Raw genomic sequence first — 25,318 nt, forward strand, 5'->3', positions numbered from 1 at the left:
AAAAAAAAAAAAGATATCAAGGGCTATTCAGTTTTGGAGGGCCATATTTTGAATTTGTGTAATAAAAGACTGTCCGTTGTCACTATGTAGGGACCAAGGGAGTCCAAATCTAGGGACAATTTCTCTTAGCAAAGTTTTTGCCACCTCCATGGCTTTTTTACCCAAATCAGGAGCCTGGTGTAAACCCTGTATTACCTTCCATTGGTTATTTTTGGGTATAAAGATTTTTCCCTCATTATTAACAAGCCAGTCCTGTGCATTTCTTGGTCTGAATAGACTGGACTTACAGACTTTATTGGAGTTAAGGCTGGTAAAAGACTTAATATTTGTTTATTTTGTGCTGCCCACTTGGCTGCACGGTCTAGTGAACTGTTTCCTTTAGATTCTAAGGTCATATTCTTTGATGTCCTTTGAGGTGAATTACAGTTACTTCCTTAGGTAGGTGTACAGCCTTAAGAGTAATAATTTCAGACCCATATTTGACTGGGGTGTTATGGCTTGATAATAACCCCCTTTTCTTCCAAATTGCTCCATGGGGGACGCCTGGGTGGCTCAGTCGGTTAAGCATCTGCCTTCGGCTCAGGTCACGATCCCAGAGTCCTGGGATCATTCCTCATGGGGCTCCTTGCTCAGCGGGGAGCCTGCTTCTCCCTCTGCCTGGCGCTCCCCCTGCTTTGTGTGCTCTCTTGTGATCTCTCTCTCACAGATAAATAAATAAAGTCTTTATTAAAAAATTGCTCTGTGGGCATGTAGGACTAGGAAAGCATATTTGGAGTCAGTATAAATTAATTTTTAAGGCTTTGGCAATTGCAAGCACGAGTGAGCACCATAGCGTACCCAGCTTTTCTTATTCCCTTTTCTTTGGAACTATTGCCACCAGTAAACCAACTGTCATCGGCATTTTCAATAGGGGAATCTTTTAAATCTGGTTGACTAGAATAAGTAAGATCAATAACCTCTGACCAGTTATGCTCTATAGAAGTATGATGGTCAGGTCCAGGCATAAGGGTAGCTGGGTTTAAAGTCTGACAGGTTTCAAGTATTATTTAAGGCGTATCTATAAGCATAACCTGGTATTTAATAAGTTGGCCTCCCATCATCTATTGGTGGCCTTTGGTCTCTAAGACACTCTGGGCCTGATGAGAAGTCATTATAGTCGGGGGCTGTCCCATAGTGAGCTTTGAGGCTCCTTTTACCAGGAGGACTGTTGTGTGTGTGGCTAAAGGCTTTGTTTGCCATTGTACCTCAATAGAGGTGGCTTTTAGGATAAATATGACTAAAGGATAATACCATCAAGAAGACCTCTGTTTGAGGTCCAGCATTAATTATATCCTAATTACAAGGAATCACTAGCAAGTGGGAGAAGACTTGTCTCAAGAGATAAGGGCATCCCCAAGTGTATCATCCAATCTAATCATAAAGAAAGTAGGGTCATCCATAATCTCCACAAGTCCATAGTTAACCCCATAGAGTGGGGTATGCTCTGGCTTTCAAGGAGTGATTTTGTCATCCCAGCCACATAGAGTTGGTCAAGGTGATAGCTGAGTTATACAACTGTTGGGGAATCTATCCCATTTCCCAGTTGTTCAAATAATCATAAGCCCATGCGGTCCTGTTATTAGCCCCACAGAATAACAAGCAAGAAGACTGCTTATACATGAGCTTTTGTGGCAATTTCTCTTGAAGTTTATCTCAAGTTGTCTAGCTAAAGCAAACAACATCTAAGGACAATCAAAACTAGGATTTAACATCCACAAAGTTCGGTTATTGAAACATAATTTTTCCCTCTAAAATAACCCTCATTTCCAGAGATAGCCAAGTCAAGACTAATTTGTTTGCAAAACAAGTCCAATTTTAACAAACTTGGCCTAATTATTTACATAAGTTCAGCAAGAATAATGATCAAATAGATCTTTTAGAATCTGCTTTGCTGGAACTTTTATAAGGAATCTCTAGGTTGAACTTTTAGTAGCCTCTCCAGGCCAGAAGCCAAGCCAAGTACTTGCCATCAGACATGCCTTATAATACCTGAAGGGGGAATTCCTCTTTGCAAGGTGCCCAAAGTATCCTGAGGTTCCTGCACCTGCCAGGAGGTGATATTCTTTACTCACCTAGTGAGGCTGCTGGGAACTCTTTAGCAAGGTATCAGGCCAACATTTCCAAGGGACTTTATGGCTCCAGGTTTCATAAAGTCAACCTTAGTTCCTGAAAGCTGTTTGGTCGTATCTGAATCTATGCATGTCTCTCTCAAATATGACATTCCAGTCAAAGCCTTGGTAAAATAACCAATATTTCCAATGGTGTCCTATTACAAGGAGAACAGTCTTTTTTTTTTTTTTTTTTTTTGTCGTTGATTCATTTGAGACAGAGGGAGAGGGAGAATATGAACAGGGGAGAGAGAAAGAAGAGCCAGATGAGGGGCTCAATCCCAGGACCCTGAGATCATGACCTGAGCTGAAGGCAGATGCTTAACCATCTGAACCACTCAGGTGCCCCAGGAGAACAGATTCTTATTGAACTTATGCAAATGACTATGATTGGAAAAAGGAATACTTACTGAGACCTTTTTGAATTTCAAAGGGTCCAGGTAGAAAAGTTAAATGCTTCAATATGTTCACAAATGAGTACTTTATCGTGTTTCTGTAAGTCATAGACATCTAAAGAGAAAGTTTGCTTAATGTGAAAGAGTAAACATTAGAGAACCAGCAATATTTCAAACAAGAGTCACAAAACTATAATCATCCTTTTAGTTCATTTAGTCCCATGTTACTAAGTCTTGTTTAATTTGAATGCAGCTTTTTAGTTAGTTCTGGAAATTCTTACCCATTTCAGTTTTGATCTTAAAGATACTGAATACCTGTATTTGTCCTAAAAGTCCTTTTTATGGACTTTCTTGAAGATGAAACTCATTTTGCAAGAGAATTAGAACAATTATAAATGACAAAAACTCAGAAATGGACATTGTTAATGATCTGATATGAGAATTCATTATGATGCAATTGACTGGGAAACTCAGTTATTTCTGTGACATGTAATTCAATAGCCAGAACATCGAGTGATAATGACCTTATACCAGAACGTAACATACCAAACAAACAAGTCTAATTAGTCAAGATTTTGGTTCTGATTTAAATCTTGGGGAAGTTTGTTAAAACCTTTGAAAGTTTTAAAGCACATGCCTAAATAGGATTAGGGATGGTCAAAGACCTGATAAAGGCAAAATATAGAAAATGGTTTTTCTGGGCAGGCAAAGAGAAAACAACTATTTACATTTTCTTATCAAAAGCAGACCAACAATTCAAGAAAACTTTGTCCTTTTAACAGAGAGAAAGCCAACTTTCAATCTTATACCAATGTACTTTTAAAATCCATTCATTTCAATCGTAGTCCATCCTGACCACACCTAAAATTCCTTTCCAAAGGTTTCCCATCACAAACCTACAACTTTACTTTGCATTCAGATTTTGTCCCAAGCCATTTCTTTCCAACCAGTCTCATTTAGGACAAAATTACCTTCGTTTACCTTCAAAAAAAATGCATTTCCATTCCTTATGATGTGGGAAACAAAAGCAGAAGAAAAATTATTAAATTTCCTTACTACCCACTGACAAGTCCTTGAAACAGGCAGAGTGACATTTCTCTAGGGACTCAACTGCCTTGATATTGACACTTTGCTAAGGGCAAAAGACAATCCTAGCCTGACCCCCCAACCCTCAGGATCCTGTAAGTCTACTTTAACATATAAAAATTCCTTTAGAAATTTCCTTTATCACTAAACCCCCCAAGCATATGGCCCACTGATATATATCTGAAGGGTCTCATGACTAAGGTTTTATTAGATGGTAATAAATGACCTTTTCCCAACAATAGCTAGCCCCTTCAAGGTCCTGGAAACCTTGCTTCCAAAATTCCTTAGACACTTAACGCTATCCCTAACTGCCTCCCAACTTGCAAGTATATAACGGGCCACTCCTCATGACCCCATTGCAGCTCTTTCTGCCCATGGGTCCTGTCCCCATGCTGTAATAAATCACCTTTTTGCACCAAAGACATCTCAAGAATTCTTTCTCCTACATCACTTATATCTTTCTTACACATACAGAGTTGCTTTTATTTCCATCAGTCTTAGAGTTAGTAGAATTTTTTCACTTTTAGAAATCTTAGTCTCCAGTGAAAACTAAGTAGTAACCAACTAGGAACTGTTTCACCCAAACTTTTTAGACAGCAATTTTATTTTTTTAATTTTAATTTTTTATTTTTTTTTAAAGGTTTTATATATTTGACAGAGAGAAAGACAGCCAGAGAGGGAACACAAGCAGGGGGAGTGGGAGAGGGAGAAGCAGGCCTCCTGCGGAGCAGGGAGCCCGATGTGGGGCTTGATCCCAGGACTCCGGGATCATGACCTGAGCCGAAGGCAGACGCTTAATGACTGAGCCACCCAGGCGCCCCTTGACGGCAATTTTATGAATCTATTAAGCACAAAGCATGTTTACCAAGAGACTCAAATATCCTTAGTTTCTTTGCAAGTCAAAAGTGCAAACCTACATTCAGTAATCAATGATTTAGCACTTTATCCTATTTGGAAAAGACCTAGATGCCCAATGAATTTAATCCCACTCATCATCCAAGCAAAACTTTAGTTTCAGGTTACCAAAGACTTTGAAAGCAATTACCCATGAAAATTTTGATAAGACAATTAACCATCATTTTAGTCATCTTTTTACTAACAAATTGCAACAGAGATAACATGAGGTTATTTGACCTTCAGCAAACCTCGATAGAAGTCTCACATTTAGTGCTAACTTTAAAGACAGGTCTATCTTAAACCAACAAATTTAGTTTAAATACTAAATTATGTTCCACCTGGATCCTTCCCATTGTCAGTTTTTACCTGAGATGCTGGTGAGGAAATCTGGAGTGGGCGGTGTTAGGTCCAGGGGGTGCTCTTCTTGCTCCTTTAAAGCGAGGGAAGGAGCCATGATGCCTGAGGCACAGAGGATGGTCTAGAAGCCAGTTATGCAGGCCACACCCAGGTGGTGTGGAAATAGAAAGGGGGAGGGGGAGACAGAAGAGGCCAAGTGCTGCCAGAAGGCAGAGAAAGGGTTTCCGGTTCCAGAGCTCATCAGCTCCAACAGAGGCACAGACGCCATGTTTTCCTGCCAACAAGTGGGAATAGGCAGTCCATGTTGGGCTGGAGAAGACAGGGAATTTCCCCAAAACAAAAGGAGTTTCAGCAGCTGCTTGGGAATATCCCTCAAAGTTCCTGTCTTGAGGGAGACTAACCACAGTTGGCTCTAGTTATAGCCATTAACCCGGGAAATGAGTGAAGAAGAAGCCCCCACATCTATTAGGAGGAAGAACAGTGAGAGAGTCAGAGTCCCCTTTGCTGTGTTTCCTCCAGCAACCTGGGTTAATTCGGAGGCCTATTTAGATAACTATCATCCAATATGTCAGCGTGTGGAGGGGGCTTACTAGCCAGAATGTTCAGGCAAAATTCTGCAAGAGGCCCTTTTAGGTCGCGGTCTTGGTGTAGAGTAATGAAGGCTAGGTATGAGCAATGAAGTTACCCTAGATCTATATGCTCTATTTCCTGCAGAGGAGCTCTAATAGATCCCGCTGAGGCCATGCAGTGTTACAGGAGCTCAGTCCTTTCCTAAGTTTTGCAATCTGTTTCCAGGGGGTTAAAAGGCACCCCAAGGGAGAGTCCTTGGGAACTGAAGAAAAGAGAAGGTCCATTACCTAGAAAATCCCCCTGCCCCCCAATCCTGACTCCCAGGTGGCGTTCCAGGGTAAGTCAGAGGTTCATGGTGTCAAAGCGACCCAAGGCATTTCCCGAACAAAATCGCTATAACCATCGTTGCCAATAAAGGCCCCTGTAGGAGGGATGCTAGCATCCCCCCATTTCCCCATTGCATCCCAGGCTACAGATGGGTGCCTTGAAGGTCATGTCTTATTTTACCTTGGCTTGAAGAACTTGCCATTTTTAACCCATGGAGAACACTAGAAAAGTTTTACAAGAAATTACCAAATTTTGTAGCTTTAGTTAATAGAGGACATTGATGGAAAACAGTAAAGATAGAAATCCATCATGATCTAAGCGACATTCCAACACATGTAGTCCTTACAGCCAACTTCCCTAGGAAACAGTCCCTGGTTGGGTTTTAATTCAGTCGGGTACTGGTTTCGGCGGACTGCCAGTGGAGGTCCTGTGGCCAGAAGTGGCTAGACCAGGGATGTGAAGGGGATCACATTAGATCAATCAGGAGGAAACCTCACCACAGGAGTCTTTTTTTTTTTTAAAGATTTTATTTATTTGAGAGAGAGAGTGAGAGAAAGAGCACAAGAGGGGGGAGCGGGAGAGGGAGAAGCAGACTCCCTGCTGAGCAGGTAGCCCGATGCGGGACTCGATCTCGGGACTCCAGGATCATGACCTGAGCCGAAGGCAGTCGCTTAACCAACTGAGCCACCCAGGCGCCCTTACCACAGGAGTCTTAAGATTGGTGCTATCCTGATGACTTAGGTGGTGTCCCGTGCCCAGGACAAACAACTTCGTATAAGGACAGCAGTAAAGAGAGGGCATCAAGTTTCTGGGTCTTACTACCATTCTGGCCAGGGTACTAACTTTCAGCCAAAAGGCAGGCTTTCTCCTCCCCGTAGAGCAGCCACGGGCTAGAGGATTGTGGTCTGAGCAATCGGCATGAAAGTGTTCCAATAACACTTTCATGTGTCCCATACTCCTTGAAGGGCCCCTGGAATGAAAGTAAAGGAAGAGAGAAAGTACAGTACTCACCGAGTTTGCACCAAAGCTCGGAGTCCAGATGAAAAGACTTGGAAGCCCCACATTCGGGCGCCAAATGATGTGGTTTTGGAATGGAGGTGAGGTTTGGGGGGGTGGGGTCCAAAGCCAACAACCAAGAAAGAATTCTTGAGACATCTTTGGTGCAAAACGGTGGTTTTATTAAAGCACGGCGACAGGACCCGTGGGCAGAAAGAGCTGCTGCCTGGAGCAGCTTTTTTATTCCTTTTTATAGTTGCATATTATGTGATGTGACTTTTTTTTTTTTAAAGATTTTATTTATTTATTTGAGAGAGAAAGAGAGAAACAGCATGAGAGCGGAGAGGGTCAGAGGGAGAAGAAGGCTCCCTGCTGAGCCGGGAGCCCAATGTGGGACTCAATCCCAGGACTCCGGGACCATGACCTGAGCCGAAGGCAGTTGCTTAACCAGCTGAGCCACCCAGGCGCCCGTGATGTGACTTTTTAAAAAAATCAGTATTCTACCGACAGGAATTTAGGTTGTTTCCAATCTTACACAATTACAAAATAACCTTGTACAAATATCTAATATTCTCTCCTCAGTGTAGGAATTAATGACTTAGCCAGGTATGATTAAAATTGTCTCTGTTCTGGATGCTTGTCTAAACTGTCCGAAGTTATGTTTATTCTAAGCTCTTCTTGTGCCAGGATATCCTCTATAAGGCTCCTTTACTCCGTCTCTGCTTATGAATTATCCAAAGGCAAGTACAATGTCATATCATTTGTAAAACTTTTATTAAGTTCTGGGAAAATAAAACTCTTTCATTAAAGGTTTTTGCATTATTTACACTTTGGTTCCACATACATTCGGCTGTTACTGGAAAGAATGTGTTAAACTCTGCTACCTCTGGTGGAAGGGGGAAATTCCTCTTTGACACCCAAGCGGAAATGGAGGGAACATCCCTGCTTTTTCTCCTCCATAAATCCCACCCCATCCCAAGGACCTTCCATGAAACCCTCCATGAAATGCCACTAGCCAACTTTTCCCCTGCTGTAGAGGTTCTAAAACAGTACTGTTACAAGCATGTCACACCAACAGTCACTAAAACACACACCCTTGGGGCCTTGCTGTTCCCTCTGCCTGGCATGCTCTTAACCTCCATAAACATTTGGTTCTTCCAGTGCTTCCTCAAGGAGTCTATTCAAATGCTGCCTCTTCAAAGGGTCCTGCCTCTCCAGCCTCTAACCCCCATCTCACTTACCCTGCTTTTGCTTCATGTCGCCACTACCTGATTTATATAGGCGTTTCTGTCTCCCCCTCCCTGAATTTAAATTCCACTAAGGTAGAGCTTTGTTGGGATGCCTGGATGGCTCAGAGGGTTAAGCATTTGCCTTCAGCTCAGGTCATGATCCCAGGGTCAGGGGATCGAGTCCCTCAACTGGCTCCTTGCCCCGAGGGGAGCCTGTTTCTCCCTCTGCCTGCTTCTATCTCTGCCTGGGGCTCCCCCTGCTTGTGCTATCTCTCTGACCAAAAAAAAAAAAAAAAAACCTTAAAAAAAAAAAAAAGGTAGAGTCTTGTTTTATTTGGAATGTATCTATCTCCAGAACCTAGCCAGCACTTGAAAATCATTCAGAACATTTTTAATTATCAGTGAATGAATACCATCCCAATTATGGGCTGGTACTATGATACATATGAAAAGGGTCTAAAAATGTATAGTAATGAATGTTAAGGCATTACTACAATCTCAACTTTTGTTGCCTGAATCCAGGTAAAAGAAATACAAATAGAATCAATCAGCTCTGTCGATCCTGCCTAAAGTATTCGGTTTCCTTCGTTCAGTTCGTATTATGTGCCCACACTGGTCCTCAAAAAATATTTCCCCAAACAAGTAACGTAATGCTGAGAAGTGTCTAAGGTCCAGTGGCAGTCGCGCCAGATATCTGCCTCACTCTCAAGGCTGGATTTGTCTACCACGTTAATAATACAAACGTTTGGAAGGAAGCAACGACGTCCTCCCGCCGTAGGAAGCAAACAGCAAGCGGTCCTGACTCAGGCTAGGATGGGAGGACGAAGAGCGCGGGCTCACTTCCGGCACTTCCGGTCTCTGGCAGGAGCCTGGCGCCGAGCTCATGACGCAAACCGCGTACGACCAGGCGCCGCCGTGACGTCCTGTTTTTCCAGTGACCTTCAGGTCCCGCGGAGACGGCGGCGCGCGAGAGGCCTCTGCCTGTGCGCTGATTGGTCGCGAGCCGAGGCCAATCCCGCCGCCTGTTTTCCGTGCTGCAGAAGTCGCTGGGGTCTCGGCGGAATCTCGCACCTGTAGACGCCGAGCTGCTCTGCAAGTCGCCATGCCGCGTGGAAGCCGGAGCCGCACCTCCCGCATGGCCCCTCCGGCCAGGTAAGGCCACCGCGGGGGTTAGGGGCGCTGCCGGCGCCGTGACGCAGACGGAGGACGCGCTAGGCCTCGCCGCGGCCTGGCGGAGGCCGGTGGAGGCCGCGGGCGCGGGCGCCCGAAGGCCGATGTGGCGGGGGCCGGCCTCCGCCTGCCGTAGGCTGGTTGTAAATGGGCTTTAGCTAGATTTCCCGTTAGTGGCAAACTTTCTAATTTCGAACGCCCATGAGTACTTAAAATACTTTAGAGCTCATATTTAAGTAATCTGTACACCCAACATGGGGCTGGAACTCACGACCCCGAGATCAAGACTCCCACGCTCCTCTTCCGACTCAGCCAGCCAGGCGCTCCTAGAGCTCATTTTAAATTAAAACGGTCATATCCTATAAATGAGTGGGTATTTTTTAGTGTGAAACGGCTGAAACTTCAAAAGTAGCCCCCAAAAAAAGAAAGAAAGAAAAAAAACCGGTGTCGTAGAAAGGTAGTATAATCGGGAAAATGATCGCATTTCAATAAACTGGATAATCTTTGAGCACCAGCGATGAGCGTTACAGGGGCTCGGCCCAGTTGGGAACGCAGTTACTAAAGTAAAGCCTCACGTGTACGTGACGTTTTCTAGTTCTTTTTTTTTTTTCCCCCTAAGAATTTATTTGTCAGAGAAAGAGCACAAGCAGAGGGAGCAGCAGAAGCAGGCTCCCCTTTGAGCAAGGAGCCCGATGTGGGACTCGATCCTAGGACCCTGGGATCATGACCTGAGCTGAAGGCAGACGCCTAACCGACTGAGCCACCCAGGCGTCCCTGTTTTCTAGTTCTTAAAATATTTTAAAAATATACTGCTAATTATACTTTAACCTTAACACCAGTAACGTTAGGGATAGATGTTATTCCTCTTTTCCGGAAATAAGGAAATTCGAGAATCGGAGTAAGTGACTTGTCCAAGGTCATGCTATCAGTAAGTACGAAAGCCAGGTCTGACCCGAGTTTTCCGGTGACCACTTTAGGACGTTTAGCATGGTACCACATTGCTTCTCTGGAGTACAGTGGCTTGTGTTCAAATGATATGCTAGGAGTGTAGGAAAGTGGTTCACTTAACGGAAAGAAGCTTCTTTGCAAAGGACAGAAAACCACATTTTTGTAAAGTGATGCCAATCAGGTGGTGGAAGCAAAGTCATAAACTTCTGGCCTAGCCTTATTTGGGGGATGAGCACCCAAGGAGACCATCTAAAAATGGCCAGAGGGAACATAACATGTGAAAAATTTTACTTTATTTTTTTTAAGATTTTATTTATTTGACAGAGCACGAGCAGGGGGAGCTGCAGGCAGAGGGAGGAGAAGCAGGCTCCCTGCTGGGCTCCATCCCAGGACCCAGGGATCGTGACCTAAGCCACCCAGGCGCCCCGATATGTGAAGGTTTTTAAAGCAGTACTGGACGTGTTAGTGAAAGCCTACTGTTGACCAGAAGCCTTAGCGATAACATAAACAGTCGCAGTAACACGTATTTTGTATGTTATATTACTGTAATACTGTATTCTTACAATAAAGTAAGCTAAAGAAAAAATGTTACTAAGAAATCAGAAGGAAGAGAAGATAAAGACAGTCCTATACCTATAGTGTATTTATCGAAAAAAAAACCCACATGTAAGTGGACCCATGCAGTTCAAACCTCTGTTGTTAAATGGTCAGCAGTACCGTTTCTTTAGGTTGACGATTTCCAAACCTGGTAGGAAGTGGGCACTTCATACTTTTGTTCTTTTCCTTCTTAGCCGGCCACCTCAGATGAGAGCGGCGCCTAGACCAGCGCCGGCAGCTCAGCCTCCGGCAGCTCAGCCTCCGGCAGCGGCTCCACCAGCTGCTGTCGGCTCACCTGCTGCTGCGCCCCGGCAGCCAGGTCTCATGGCCCAGATGGCGACCACTGCAGCTGGCGTGGCTGTGGGCTCTGCTGTCGGGCACACGGTAGGTCATGCCATCACCGGGGGCTTCAGTGGAGGAGGCAATGCTGAGCCTTCGAGGCCTGACATCACTTACCAGGTAAGATCTGGGGCAGTGTTGTCGTTCAGTGGTGCGTTACGAGAAAACCTAGTTATTTGTAAGTTCCTTAATGTATAGGAACTGTCTAATTTTATTTATTTTTAATTTTTTTATTTTTTTAAGGATTTTATTTATCTGACAGCGAGAGAGGGAACACAAGCAGAGGGAGTGGGAGAGGGAGAAGCAGGCTTCCCGCTGAGCAGGGAACCCCATGCGGGGCTCGATCCCAGGACCCTGGGATCATGACCTGAGCTGAAGGCAGACGCTTAACGACTGAGCCACCCAGGCGCCCCAGGAACTATAATTTTAGAAACCACAGTGCTCTTAGCAGAAGATGGCTTATCAAAAGCCATGTTTGGCAGTTCAGTTAGTGCCTTAGACCAGCATCATCAAGTACTGTACAAACTGTATTTGTTCCCAAGGAGTAGAATAGCAGTTCAGCCTGATTTCACTGTAAAACAGCCATTTTCCCCTTATTTTAAGTTTAGTCTCAATCTTAGTTAAGTATTTAAAAATCTCTTTAGTCGCTCTGTGCTCTCTGACCTCTTAACGATATTTGCCACTGCCCCTCTTTCTGAAGTATGTGAATTTTCTCCTCTGATGAGCATGAGTGTATAGTGTATACTCTGTTGTATTTCTGGTGTATTTGATACTCTCATCCGTTTCTCTAGAATAGTCCCACTTTCTCCTCCATGAAACTTCACTGAACCTCACTGGTATTTTGCGTCTTTGTTCTTGAGTCTTTCTGATTATAACTGGATTAAAGCCCATTTGCTTTCTGCCTTTATTTATTTATTTATTTATTTATCTAAGATTTTATTTATTTGACAGCGAGAGAGGGGATACAAGCGGGGAAGTGGGAGAGGGAGAAGCAGGCTCCCCGCTGAGCAGGAAGCCTGATGTGGGGCTCGATCCCAGGACCCTGGGATCATGACCTGAGCCAAAGGCAGACGCTTAATGAATGAGCCACCCAGATGCCCCAAAGACACAGATTCGCTTTCTGCCTTTAAAATTTTTCACCTTCCATGTTATTAGATGGAAACTTTAATTTGCATCTAGTTGTAGTTATGTTTCCCCAGCTGACCTCAAAGACGTTGGATACTGTTCTTTGTTCACGCGTAAATCTAATTTCCTTTCTTAATGGTCCTGAATGTTAACGCCTTTGCAGGAGCCTCAGGGAACCCAGGCCGCACAGCAGCAGCAGCAGTTTGGCCCATGCCACTATGAGATGAAACAGTTTCTGGAGTGCGCCCAGAACCAGGGTGACCTGAAGCTTTGTGAAGGTTTCAGCGAGGTGCTGAAACAGTGCAGATTTGCAAATGGTAGGTGATAACATCAATCCCTGATTGAACCTGCATCTGTGCAGTTCACAGCATGATACTCCTGGGCCCTAGAGGAGATTTTGTTTTCATTCTAAAAATAATGTAGTTTTTCTAACAGAGCTGGTCCAGAGGTTTCTAGTCATTATCTTACGCTTTTACCAGTTATGTTGTGAATCTGATTCCTCCTTAAGTGGGTGTAGATTAGTGTGCCACGTCTTGTTCTGGTTACAGGATGTGGGTGTTACAGCCTTAAAGCTGTGAATAAAAAATTACATTCCATTTTCACTGAAGTCCAAGGTTGGGTATAAAGACTGATAAGTCCTTGGCATTCTTCACAGATTATTTGAGAGATGAGTGTATTCAGTCCCTCAGTGGAACTCTGAGGTTTGGGCTGTGTGGAATGTTGGCAGTGAACTTGTTTTTATGTAACTTCCCCCTGTTGACCTAAGAATTCACCATCTATTAAAATGTTCCGTTTTCATTTTCCTGCCTTCATTTAGGCAAGAAACTGATAACCTTGGGCTTTCATCCCTCCTTTTATCATTTGGAGGGCTTCTACTTTGTTAAGAATATACAGCTATTTCTCTTCTAACTTATCTTTTCTGTTTGCAGGATTAGCCTAATCAAGAAGTTCAAATTGAAGATATGGAAAATCATCTCTCATAACCAAGTTAATTTAGCATAAAAATATAATTGAAGGTGAATATGTAAGGTGTAAAACCACCAGTAAGCTTCTCCTTCATCATTAAATACAGCTTTCTTCAGAATTGGAATGAAAAATGTTGTTCTTACTGTATAGAAGTTCATTGAGATGGTTTGAATTTGGGGTTGGGCAGATGTTTGTGTGCCTCCTTATATCACCTTTTGTGATGTTCTCATTTGTGAATTAATTAGAATAAAGTGATTTTCTCCCAAAATGTGGTGTCTTTGAAGTGTAAGATTATAAGTTAGATACGGTATTTGCATTTTGCAAAAGTACCCAATTGTCTTAACTTGTCTTTAAGCGTATCCGTTTTATAGTCTCAGTATTAAATTCGCATCCACCTGGATGATCTGGCCGAGCTCCCTGAGCTTTTGTAGAAAAGTAGTTCTGTAAGGAGTAGCTCACTAGTAAACATAGTGCTTATTAAAAAGGTTCCAGGTGGAAGGCCAGTGTTTGGTAAACTGAGCAGTAACAGGAAGTGTGGGAATAGACCTATTACGTGAGTGGGTTCCTCTGGCCAGGTCAGCACTACATGTCACTTCCCCTACTGTATCCAGTTAATTGGTCAGAGATGAAAACCAGCCTCTCAATACAGGCAGTCCCCCTGAAAATGTTTTTCTTCTATGTAAGGCACTGTAGCTTCCCTTTGCTGAAAGACTCAAGCTAGCTGCGACTGCCCACTCCATGTCGTCTTGAGATGGACTCAATTTGGGGTGCATCATTTTTTAAAAATGAACCCAGCTCCCTTCCTCACAACTCAAAATTTCATTCACTTCTGGAAGTTATCTCCAGCCTACATTGTGCTCTGCACTTTTTTACTTTCCAGTGGACCTTTCCGAGGCTATCTGATTTCTTTTCCAATCTGTAAGTTTGAGAGACCTGTGTTACTACAAGGTGAGGAAAGTGCTATTGAGTAAATTTTTCAGTTGCTGTCTCCTGTTCTCAGCTGTGTTCTTAGAGTGCCCCACTCTTTTTAATTCTTTTAAGATTTTATTTAATGACGGCACAAGCAGGGGGAGCGGCAGGGAGAGGGAGCAGGCTCCCCACTGAGCAGAGAGCCTGACGTGGGGCTCCATCCCAGGACCCTGGGATAATGATCCGAGCCAAAGGCAGACACTTCACCAACTGAGCCACCCAGGTGCCCCTAGAGGGCCCCACTCAGTATTACTGAGTTCCTGAAAGGGGCCAAGACCACCTTGCCTGAATCACCACAGAAAGTTTATTTCTGGCAAATCCCCCACCATATTTCCTTCTGGATTCATCAGTGGGCTCCTTTGCCCATTTCTGGGAAAGCTCAGGACTTCTAAGTTCATAGTGCTATTGCCCCTTAATGTCCAAGGTGTGATGGTATGTGGTGGGTACCCTAATAGTGTATTGTTGAATCAATGAATCAAGGGAAAATGGGGCACCTGGCTGGTTTAGCAGGTAGAGCATGTCACTCTTGATCTTGGGGTTATAAGTTAAAGCCCCACAAAGTGTAGAGTTTCCGTTAAAAAAAAAGTAAACAGCCATCAAAAAGAATGAAACCTTGCCGTTTGCAATGACGTGGATGGAACTAGAGGGTATTATGCTAAGTGAAATAAGTCAGAGAAAGACAAATACCATATGATTTCACTCGTGGAATTTTAGAAACAAAATAGATGAACATGGGGGAAGGGAAGGAAAAATAAGATGAAAACAAGGAGGCAAACCATAAGAGACCCTTAACTGGGGAACAAATTGATGGTTGCTGGAGGGGAGGTGGGAGGGGGAATGGGGTAACTGGGTGATGGGGCATTAAGGAGGGCTCTTGAAGTAATGAGCACTGAGTGTTGTATGCAACTGATGAATCACTGAATTCTACCTCTGCAACTAATAATATAGTATATGATAACTGAATTTAAATAAGGTAAAAAGTAAAAGGAAAATGAACTGCTGACATCAATAAAATGCGAGAGTCTGGCTGTCCTGGCCTCTCCCTGGTAGGAGCCATGGCTACACAGAGATAGACCCAGGGAATAATCCACTAGATACATTGGCCTTTTGCCCTGAGGTTAGAAGGGATTTTATAAACATTGAGGTATAAAGCAGAAGTCAAGTCTATAGCTTAACATGAGGACAACAAAAGGGATCGGGGAGCTTAGTGACAGTGAGTGAAAGGACGAGATGGAAGTGTTCCCATCATTGGAGCCAGATGTTGCATCTCAGCAAGCAGAGGCCTTTATGCATAGACCCCAGGTCATGCGCAACTCCTGTCTATGCAGCAATCCAGGAAAGTACCTCCCCAGAGTGGAAGAAATAGGTGGTCAGCATGAATAATGGAAAGAGCGCTTGGGCCCACACCTGGGGTTAGTCTGGGCCCTCCTACTCACCTATTTCGTGACCTTGAGCAAGTCACATTCTCTTTACCATGGGCTTAATACCAGAGTTTTAGGATGCAAGTGAAGATGTGCAAGTGCTTTGTGAAATGCTAATCAAATGGGTGCTTGTGGGCCCAGCCTCTGTGTGAAGCACTGTATTACGACTCCCTTCATTTGTTATATTAGAATTAGGGGTTTGAAAAAGGGAGCTTTAGGGGCGCCTGGGTGGCTCAGTCGTTAAGCGGCTGCCTTCGGCTCAGGTCATGATCCCAGGGTCCTGGGATCGAGCCCCACATTGGGCTCCTTGCTCAGTGGGGAGCCTGCTTCTCCCTCTGCCGCTCCCCCTGCTTGTGTGCTTTCTCTTTCTGACAAATAAATAAAATCTTAAAAAAAAAAGTAGCTTTAGAACAAGAGAGCAGTAAGTATCTACTGTGTGCCAGCACGTCACATACATTATTTCCAATTCTGTCAACCTCTTCATCATTCTGATGAGGACCCTCACCCAAACAGCCCAAAGGTGCACCCCGTCAGAGCTCATACGCTTTTTCTGGCACCCGGAGCTCCTCCCAGTGGCCCACAGGCTGAACACCAAATGGGTTAAGGATGAAATCACGGAGGTAGATCAGAGACAGATTCCTAACGGGGATGTTCCCTAACGCTTCAAGTCTGCATTTTGCGGGTCAGCCACACAAACTGTTCCTGGGTGGGCACCAACTCTGGGTCCCCATGGCAGCCAGGGCTGCTCTGTGGGTGTGCTGGGCTTTCTCCAGAGCCCTGCTCTCAGCACGTACAGAAATGGCTCCCAGAGAAGTGAATGCATTCCCACCAAGGCTGGCTTTGTCTCCTCTGTGCCTGGAGGCCAACGGAGCTCCAAAGGGGAGACTGGTCACCTCTGCTGAGCTTCCCTCACCCTCCAGCAGAGGTCACCTCCTGGTGAGACTTGGCCCCTGCCGGGCCTTGGCCTGCATCCCAGGTTTGCAGTTGTGATTTATTTCTGGTATGTCCGCCTTCCGTCACCAAGTAGCAAAGCCCAAAGGACGAGCAGCAAGATATCCTACTGTGGCCACGAGTGTCTGCGGGGGAACTGCTTCAGCCCTCAGTTGTCCCCATTCCCCAAGGGGCTCTGAGACCTTTGGGATTCCTGTCACATTCACTCAAGGGCCTGCGAGGACCTAACAGTGAGTAGCTGGGCCAGTGATGGACAAAAGCCAGGCAACAGGCAGAGAGAGGGAGAGGCTCTGCGGCAGAGAAGACAGAAACCCCAAGAGCTGTTAGACCCACTTTTCCCTTCTGAAGGCAGATGGATGCAGAATGACACCATTGACTCTTGAAGCCCCCTCAGGGTATTTGCCTACAGAAAGTGGGTTCCCTGTATTTTCAGACTTTCTGAGCTTGGGGGAGGGATGTTTTGTTCCAAAAAGAACCAGGTTACCTACTCCCGTCTGGGGACCCCTTCCAAAGGAGTCTTGGGAAAGGTGTGGGGAGTGTGGGTGGAGGCAATGGACAGAAGCACAAAGATGGCCCCAAGTTAGGCCTAGAGCAAGGGGCTGGCCCTCCGCCCCGCCCCAGAGAGGTGAGTGCATGCCAGGGAATGGAGCCCCCAGCCTGGATGGCTTCCTGGGGTGGGCCCAGATATACCCTCTGCCTGTAGTGGGCTGGGGAAAGGGAGAGACCGTGTGCTACCCAGTTTGGGGAAGTGGGGGGCACAGACGCCCATCTTGGGAACTTAAAAAGGACTTGCGAGGAAATGGGCTTGTCTTAACAGGAACAGATATTTCGGTGCTCGGTTGGGGTTGCTGACTGGGAAGGCTGTGAGCAGCCCAGGCACCGGCTGTTGGCAGAGGAGACTGTTGTTATTCTAATTCTTCCTCTAGTAACCAGGCACCAGCACTGGGGACGCCAGGCTTCCTGGAACAGCTAGCCCCACTTGGCTGGTCGGCAAATTGGCCCCTTTGATAGGCCAGGCCTTCTTGGGCCCAGAAAGGGCAGTAGGAGTGGGACTAGAGGTAGCTTCGGCCCTGCTGAGTGTCATCTTGCGCCCCTTTTCTGTCTGCCCCTCTTCCTGTTGGTAGATGATTTTCTCCATCCCTCGAATCCTGAATCTGAGGTAGGAGTTTAGTACCCTGGTGGCATCTATATTCCTGAGGCAAAGCCAGCCAGCTCAGCAGCTCTGGGTCCGGGCCTGAGTATCCTGGCTTTGTACCGCCCCACACTGCGGCAGGATCACTCAGGGCTCGCTGGCCAGTATTTTGGTAGGACGTGGGACATTCTGAGGACAGGCCAATCCTGCCATCAGGACCCTGAGCCAAAGGGATACCTCCAACCGTTGACTCATATCCGGGAAGCAGCACTGGGCACAGGGGGCAGGAATGGCTGGGACGTCTCAGAGAAGATCAGTCTAATGGAGGAGGTAACCCCACACACTGACAAATGATACCAGAGCCTGGGACCATTAAGCTCTGCATCCCTCTGAGCACCTGGCAGAGTGCTTCTCAAAGAGTATGAAAGAAAGAAGAGGGAGAAAGAAAGAAAGAGAGAGACAGGGAGGGAGAGGCAGAGGGACGGAGGCAGGCAGGCAGGAAGTAAGGTTAGGGAAGTCCTGGTTAAGGGCAGAATGAGTAAGGAACAGTGAGAAGCACTGGAAGTGTGTCCTGGAAGGAGGGGAGTTTTCAGGTGAGCACAGTTAGGACTGCAGGTGGTTAGGAGAGTCTATAGGACTGCCATATTAAGACGAAATCATGAAACTTCTCATCTTTTCCACAAGTGCAGCGAACAAGCAGAGGAAAAGCAGGACCAGCCTCATCTCCTCAAAGAGAGGAAATGGCCCTTTAATTTGTCCTCTGCAAAGTTTCTCTGGGGTTCTTTCTAAAAGCAAGGGTGTGCCGGCCTCGTCAGAGCTGATCTTGGGGGCTGATGCCCAACCTCCTGCCTCTGGCCTGGGCTTAGGCCTGGCCAACCATCTGCGGTTGCTACTACGGGTGCGGCAGCTTAGAGCGAGAACATTCGGGCAGCCGCGTGGTTGCCTGGGGTTCACAAAAGTTTACATCCAGTGGGAAGATGCAGGTGGACTCTTTCCAAAGGGTTTTTCAGTTCACATTTATTTTGAACACTCACAATAGACCTGCTCTGTGCCAGGAGATACAGACGAGCAAGAAAGGGTTCCAGCCCTCAAAAAGCACATCACCTAGATCACGATGGCTAACAGCTGCTGCTTCTTTTTTTATTTTAAATTCTTAATTTAAATTCAATTTAGTTAACACCTAGTGTATTATTAGTTTCAGGGGTAGAATTTAGCTGACAGCTTCTTTCTATTTCTCTCTCAGAGCCCCTCAGAATCACCCCAGAGTTGCTGAGCATGACGCGGGATGAGGCACTTCCAGACTCGTACTCAGCACAGGGTTTCTATGAGAACTATGAGCCCAAGGAGATCCTGGGCAGGTAAGGCCCAGACCTTCCCCAGGAAGTGCTGTCTTAGGCTCCAGCCAGTTCCATGGGCCCTGAGCACTGACCCTTTTCCATCCCCAAAGCACTGTCCACTTGGAGAAACCCTTAGTTTGGGGTCCTGCCCTCCTGACCAGGACAGATGAGAAGGGTATAAAAGCACCCAAATAAGAGACCTCTCCCAGCACAGCTCTCCCGGTGCTGTTGACAAGCACGTCCAAACCCAGCTTTGTGCCAAGTGTCAGAGATCAGGGGTCAGAGGGAAGATTATGGCCTTAGATGCTGAGAAAGAGCACTGAACTAGGAGTCAAGAGTCCTAAAACCAGGCTTATTACTCATCAGCTCCAGACAAATCATCCTCCATCTGCCTTCTTCATCCTACCATCCCCCAAAGCTCCCAGGGAGTTGGTGGATGAGGCAGGACATCTCTGTGGGGGCTCGGACCTGGGCTCTCCCTGGGGTGAGGGGCCCCCGGGACCACCTGTGCTCTGCACCCCCAGAGGAGTTAGCAGCGTCGTCAGGCGCTGCATCCACAAGCCCACGCGCAAGGAGTACGCTGTGAAGATCATTGACGTCACTGGTGGAGGCAGCTTCAGCTCTGAGCAGGTGCGGGAGCTGCGAGAGGCCACGCTGAAGGAGGTGGACATCCTGCGCAAGGTCTCAGGGCTCCCCAACATCGGTGAGTAATGGCCCTACTCACCCCAGCAGGGTGCTCCACCATGATTCTGCTCTAATAACCCAAGTCAGGGAGTGCAGCCCCACTCTGCAGCTAGCCAGAACCCCCAGGGTGTCTCGTGTCCCCTGAAGCCCTGCCAGTCCAGTGCCCTGAGGCTTGAGGTTCCCAGCTCCATGCTCACCGCTGCGGAGATTCAGCTCTAAGCCTCCTCTTCCAGCCAGACAGAAGGGGTTGCAAGCAGGGCTGGGGCTGGTTGCAGGTCGGGGAATGGGAAAGTGAAGCCCCTGGGCGGGTCCCTCCCTGGGGGTCCTCCTTTGAACGCCATTCTGATACGGCTTCCAGCTGTTGGGGTGGGTCCAAGCAGTTTTAATCCTGTTGCCCTCTACCCCTGCTGCCTTTCTGCCCAAGCTCTCCTGCTACAAGTTAGTCCTTTCCATTTCAGTACAGCTGAAGGACACTTATGAGACCAACACTTTCTTCTTCTTGGTGTTTGATCTGTAAGTACCCAGCCCCGGAGCCAGCCACACCCTAGGGCCTGTCGGAGAACCTCCTATTGTGGTCCCCTTTCCAGTGCTTCCTGGACACCAACAGCCAGCTCTCTACACTGTGGAGGCCAAGTAGGATCACCAATGCTTTAGGTAGAACAGCCCTGGGGGTCAGGCTGCCAGGTCTTGAATCCTGGGTCCGCCATTTGGAAGCTAGATGATTTCTTTAAGTATCTGTTTTCTCGTGGGTATTACAGAAGTAATAATAGCACAGTGAATGCAGGATGTAAATGCTATAAATTATTAACTACAATGATGATGACAAAGGTGGTCATTGAATACTCATTCTAGACATGGAGGATACAGCAATGAACAAGACATATAAGGTCCCTGACTTCATTTAACAATTTTCACAGTGAGCGAACAGAAAGCAATAAAATAAGCCATACTACGTGCGCAGTTATGTACACGTACAGATACATAAAGCAGAACAGGGGTTAGAGAGAGGTGGGGCTTCTTTAAATGGTCAGGGAATGTTCTCCAGAAGGCGACCTGAGCAGAGACCCAGATGAAGTGAGGGAGGGATCAGAGCCAAGACCTGAAGAAGGCTCAGCAGAAGGGCAGAAGGGAGAGCCAGAGAGCAAGGGCCCTGCTCCCAGTGGGCCTTTTAGCTCCGGGAGCCTCTGTTTTCTCAAGAAAGGAAAAATGACACCAACCAGGCTCTCAGCATTAAATTCCAACAACACAAAGTGTTCTGTGAACAATGCATTCAGACTTATTATGATTTTTATCAGAAAAGCTTGCCAGAGAAGGGAGCTCTCCAGCTCCTTGTTCCCCCACTCCACTGAGTCCTCACTAAAGAATGCAAATCTCAGCTGCATGAATCATGTCGTGGGGCTGTCTTGATTTCTCCATATATAACAGCTAATTTAGGGACTGGATTTACTTGAAATTATTCAAGTAGATTTTGTATTGTTTCATACTGTTCATACTGATTGTGAACGTTTCATACTGTAGCCATACTGAGTATGTGCAAGGTTATTTTACTTGGAGACACAAGGTAACTTGGTCTGTGTGTTCAATTAAACTACCAACTCCAGGAAGGCAGTACCCAGTGTTTACTGGTAAATCTTTCTGCAGCTGCTAACAGTGAATTCTCCTCGTGTATTTAATATGGAATTAGAATGATAAAAACGGGGTGGCTTGTTTGGTTAAGCGACTGCCTTCGGCTCAGGTCATGATCCTGGGGTCCCAGGATCGAGTCCCGCATCGGGCTCCCTGCTCGGCGGGGAGTCTGCTTCTCCCTGACCCTCCCCCCTCCTGTGCTCTCTCTCATTCTCTCTCTCTCAAATAACTAAAATCTTTAAAAAAAAAATGATAAAAACTGGATTCACACATTACCTTTTAGGAACACAGTACAGGTATTGTATAAGTAAGGCTCACCTCTGTAAATTCTAGGTTATCTCCTCAAACAGAACCCCCTCCCCACCCCACCAGCTAAGCTCAAGGGTTTTCTTGCCTCTGTGCCACCAGCCAAATCCCTTGTGCCTTAGGAATCCCACCAATTTCCCTGGAGGGGTGAGTGGGAGAGGGCAGGACATACCTTTCCTATTTAACCACGGGAGACTCTCCCAGGACCCCCAAGACTTAACCAGCTGCAGCTGTCCCAACTCCGCTCAGTGGCATGGTCCTGTAGAGCCCGTGAGGGCAGCTCAAATATCCCTAACCTTTGAAGAAGTTGCTTGGGGAAGCTATTTTTAATGCTGTCCTGAGTTGCCCTCCAGAGTATAACTAGATTGTTCTAGCAGAGACCTCTTTCTACATCATCCCAAGAAGTGAGAAGACTGAACCGTAATTCTTAATCCTAAAATAAGCAAGCTTTGCTCCCCCAGCACTTGTACTATTGCTTCTACCATTCATTCCTGGGAAGAATCAGGATACTCCTGTCCTTCTAATCTGGATCTGGGGCCTTGGGCCAGTGGCTCTGGGTCCCTCTTTCACCTCCCAGCCCTGATTTTGACCCTCACAGATCCCAGTCTGTGCTGTCACTTCCACGATGGGGGAACCCCGACACTGGTGCCATCCCACCCCTTCAGCATCCTCTGCTCTTCTAATCTTCAGATAGCCTCTCCACTCACTTCCCCGGCTTTTCCCTACAGCCCTGGGTCCTTCACTGTGGCCCACTTTGTCTCTGGAGATATGAGGAAGGAAATAGGTCTCTGGGAGCAGGATAAGGAGGGGGTGGTCTTGGAACCAATCCAGCTACAAACACTCTGTCCCCACAGGATGAAGAGAGGGGAGCTCTTTGATTACCTCACTGAGAAGGTCACTCTGAGTGAGAAGGAAACCAGGTAAGGATCCATCTGTCCCCATCACCACTCCCTGCCCCCGAGTATGAGTGGTACCGCCACCAAGGTCTTGGAGGGGGCAAAGCATGCGTTTGTCTGGGCTGGGGGTGTGCCCTGCAGGCTTTTGTAGCCTTCCCCCAGCCTGTCCTGAGTCCTCCCTCACTGGCAGTCTGGCAGGTATATGGGCTTTGGTCTCCCTGCTTGTTACCTGGCCTGCAGAGGAGGAGATAAGAGTAACATGTGCCTGTCCCACCCCAGAAAGATCATGAGAGCCTTGCTGGAGGTTATCCGCAACTTGCACAAACTCAACATTGTGCATCGGGATCTGAAGCCTGAGAACATCCTCTTGGATGATGACATGAACATCAAGCTCACAGACTTTGGTTTTTCCTGCCAGCTGGAGCCAGGAGAGAAGCTTCGAGGTCTGGTAACATGACCTTGGCCCATGTCAAGGGCTCAGGCTCTCTCATCCATGCTCCCAGGAACAGAAAATGCTTGCATTTCTTCCCCAATTCCCCCTCCCCTCTCCCGCTCCCCCCCTCCGAGATAAAAATCCTACTGTTTCAAGCTGTCTCTTCAGGTAAGCCTCTTCCCAGGGCTGGGCCAGGTTCCCACCGCCTGAGTTCCAGGCCAGGAAACCGGCCCTGGCAGGTGGTCCTAGGAGCCAGCACTCAGCCCCTGCCCTTGGTCCTGAAGTTGGTCAGTGTTAGAATCTGAGTCCCAGCCCAAGCACCGTGGCACTTTCATCTCCGTTGTTTTCTTTGGACCCTTGTCTTCCAAGTGCCCCCGGCTGACCTATCCTGATGGTAACTGTTCCTGCAGAGGTCTGTGGGACTCCCAGTTACCTGGCCCCTGAGATCATTGAATGCTCCATGAACGATGACCACCCAGGCTATGGGAAGGAGGTGGACATGTGAGTGTGTTGGGGAAGGCAGTGACCCATAGGGACAGGGATGTTCCCATGGCTAGGAGCACCTGGCTGGGGAGGGCAGGAAATGGCAGGAGCTGCAGCCAGCCCTCCTGCCTTCCTCCCTGTCCACCTGGTGCCAGGTGGAGCACCGGGGTCATCATGTACACCCTGCTGGCTGGCTCCCCGCCCTTCTGGCACCGGAAACAGATGCTGATGCTGAGGATGATCATGAGTGGCAACTACCAGTTTGGCTCACCTGAATGGGATGATTATTCAGACACTGTGAAGGACTTGGTGAGAGGCCAGGCCTGCTGGCTCCTCCACTCAGGCGAGGGGAAGTCCCCAACAGGGGTGGGGGGCATATCGTGCTATAGAACGGAGGACCCTGCTGGGAAGACCCTATGTCTTTTCAAGTGCTGGAGGGGAGCCTGCCTTGGTGTTTTCCGCTCCCCTTCCTTATTCTCTCAGGTTTCCCGATTCTTGGTGGTGAACCCCCAGGGCCGCTATTCAGCAGAAGAGGCCTTAGCGCATCCCTTCTTCCAGCAGTATGTGGTGGAAGAAGTGCGTCACTTCAGTCCCTGGGGCAAGTTCAAGGTACTGAAGCTCCCCTCCCACCCAGGGCCCTGGGGCAGGACTCCTCAAGTCCAAGCCCCCAAGTCCCCTTCCTTCCCCCAGGGACTCCTCCTTTCACCCACCAGGCTTCCAGAGCACCAGCCCTTCCCCTCCCCACCCACCCCTGTGATGCTTCCAGCAGCTCAACTTCTGACTTCAGAGAAGGCAGACGTCACCCCTCTGGCTCCTACAGCCCACATCTCTGCAGATGCAGGAGGGGTTGGGATGGAAGGGGGAACACGAGGAAGGGCCCAGCAGTAGGCACACAAGGCTTCATGGCAAACAAGCAAACAAGCTCAGGGACCCCCTGCACCGGAGGGGGAGGAGACCGGCCGGCAGGGGCTGGGCCAGCTTCCCAGTTCTGGCTCTCCACAGGTGATCGCTCTAACTGTTCTGGCTTCAGTGCGGATCTATTACCAGTACCGCCGGGTGAAGCCTGTGAGCCGGGAGATCATCATCCGTGACCCCTATGCCCTCCGACCTCTGCGCCGACTCATCGATGCCTATGCTTTCCGGATCTATGGACACTGGGTGAAGAAGGGACAGCAGCAGAACCGGGCTGCCCTCTTCGAGAACACACCCAAGGCTGTGCTCCTCTCCCTGGCTGAGGAGGACTACTGAGGGGCTGGCAGGCGGGAAGGTAGGGTGGGGGGCAGGCGAGGAGGCAAAGTCACAGAAATATAAGCTGAGGAGTGAGATCATGTCCAGGCCTCTGTCCAGAGGGGGCCCTTGGCCCTGGCAAGGACCCCTGGAACTAGGGCCACTATCCCCTCTCAGAGGCTCTGCACAAGAAGAGCAGGGTGCTCCCATCACATGTTGGTAAGGGTGCTCAGGGCCAGGCCCCACGGAAAGGGAACCAGAGGTGGTTTGAGAGCCTTCCTGCTTCTCTACTTCCCAGCTGTACCACCATCTTGGGTCCTTCTCATGGGAGGACCAGAGTTCCTGACACTCACACGTACTTCCCTTAGGGTCCCAGGAGGAGGATAAAAGAGACGACGGTCTGATACACACAATCATGGAGATTTTACTGACTCACAGCATCCAGTGACACCATGGGAGCAGATTCTTTTCCAGGGACATGTGTTTACAGGCATATGGATGCCCTCATATAATTAACAATAGAAAGGGAAGGTTCTGGTATTTGTCTCTCTCGAGTATTATTTACTTTGTGACTCCCACAATGTAGTTCTGTCTGGCACATAATTCGGTTCTCCTAGACCCTTTGAAGACTCACATTGTGCTTTAGAGAGCCCAGCTACTGCATTCTACATACTGATAACAGAAATTAGGTTCTTTCAGAGGCA

General features: G+C 47.4%; 2 protein-coding genes and 1 long non-coding RNA gene across 5 annotated transcripts in view; 2 read left to right on the plus strand and 1 right to left on the minus strand.

The window, feature by feature from the left end:
• The window catches only part of LOC145721532 (uncharacterized), a 90,331-nt gene extending 81,597 nt beyond the window's left edge, over positions 1-8,734 (minus strand). The window contains exon 1 of the long non-coding RNA XR_014145260.1: positions 4,892-8,734. This is a non-coding gene — a long non-coding RNA (uncharacterized LOC145721532). The remainder of the gene's footprint in view (positions 1-4,891) is intronic.
• A 220-nt stretch (positions 8,735-8,954) lies between these two features.
• CHCHD2 (coiled-coil-helix-coiled-coil-helix domain containing 2) lies at positions 8,955-13,417 on the plus strand. Its single transcript, XM_006729877.3, has 4 exons — positions 8,955-9,156; positions 10,914-11,178; positions 12,347-12,500; positions 13,113-13,417. Exons 1-4 carry the CDS (start codon positions 9,107-9,109, stop codon positions 13,121-13,123), a joined length of 480 nt encoding a protein of 159 aa, XP_006729940.1. The 5' UTR covers positions 8,955-9,106; the 3' UTR covers positions 13,124-13,417.
• Positions 13,418-16,363: 2,946 nt separating this feature from the next.
• On the plus strand, positions 16,364-25,154 carry PHKG1 (phosphorylase kinase catalytic subunit gamma 1). 3 transcript variants are annotated; one of them, XM_031024358.2, is made up of 10 exons: positions 16,364-16,720; positions 18,866-18,980; positions 19,484-19,662; positions 20,102-20,156; positions 22,430-22,495; positions 22,751-22,914; positions 23,315-23,405; positions 23,543-23,996; positions 24,390-24,654; positions 24,983-25,154. In XM_031024358.2, exons 2-9 carry the CDS (start codon positions 18,898-18,900, stop codon positions 24,633-24,635), a joined length of 1,338 nt encoding a protein of 445 aa, XP_030880218.1. In that variant the 5' UTR covers positions 16,364-16,720; positions 18,866-18,897; the 3' UTR covers positions 24,636-24,654; positions 24,983-25,154. The 3 variants fall into 3 exon arrangements, with proteins under 3 accessions (XP_030880218.1, XP_030880217.1, XP_006729937.1); XM_006729874.3 differs by having other exon boundaries at positions 16,495-16,720; positions 23,543-23,696; positions 23,871-23,996; positions 24,390-25,154; XM_031024357.2 differs by having other exon boundaries at positions 24,390-25,154.
• Positions 25,155-25,318: the final 164 nt, after the last annotated feature.

This window comes from Leptonychotes weddellii, chromosome 5, assembly GCF_054177405.1.
Source record: "Leptonychotes weddellii isolate Sample4059 chromosome 5, ASM5417740v2, whole genome shotgun sequence".
Taxonomy (NCBI): domain Eukaryota; kingdom Metazoa; phylum Chordata; class Mammalia; order Carnivora; family Phocidae; genus Leptonychotes; species Leptonychotes weddellii.

Coding starts and splice junctions, on each gene's coding strand:
- CHCHD2 (XM_006729877.3), top strand. CDS start 9,107: ATGCCGCGTGGAAGCCGGAGCCGCACCTCCCGCATGGCCCCTCCGGCC. Junction 9,157..10,913: donor CGCATGGCCCCTCCGGCCAG/GTAAGGCCACCG, acceptor TTTCCTTCTTAG/CCGGCCACCTCAGATGAGAG. Junction 11,179..12,346: donor GGCCTGACATCACTTACCAG/GTAAGATCTGGG, acceptor ACGCCTTTGCAG/GAGCCTCAGGGAACCCAGGC.
- PHKG1 (XM_031024357.2), top strand. CDS start 18,898: ATGACGCGGGATGAGGCACTTCCAGACTCGTACTCAGCACAGGGTTTC. Junction 22,915..23,314: donor GCCAGGAGAGAAGCTTCGAG/GTCTGGTAACAT, acceptor CTGTTCCTGCAG/AGGTCTGTGGGACTCCCAGT. Junction 23,406..23,542: donor TATGGGAAGGAGGTGGACAT/GTGAGTGTGTTG, acceptor ACCTGGTGCCAG/GTGGAGCACCGGGGTCATCA.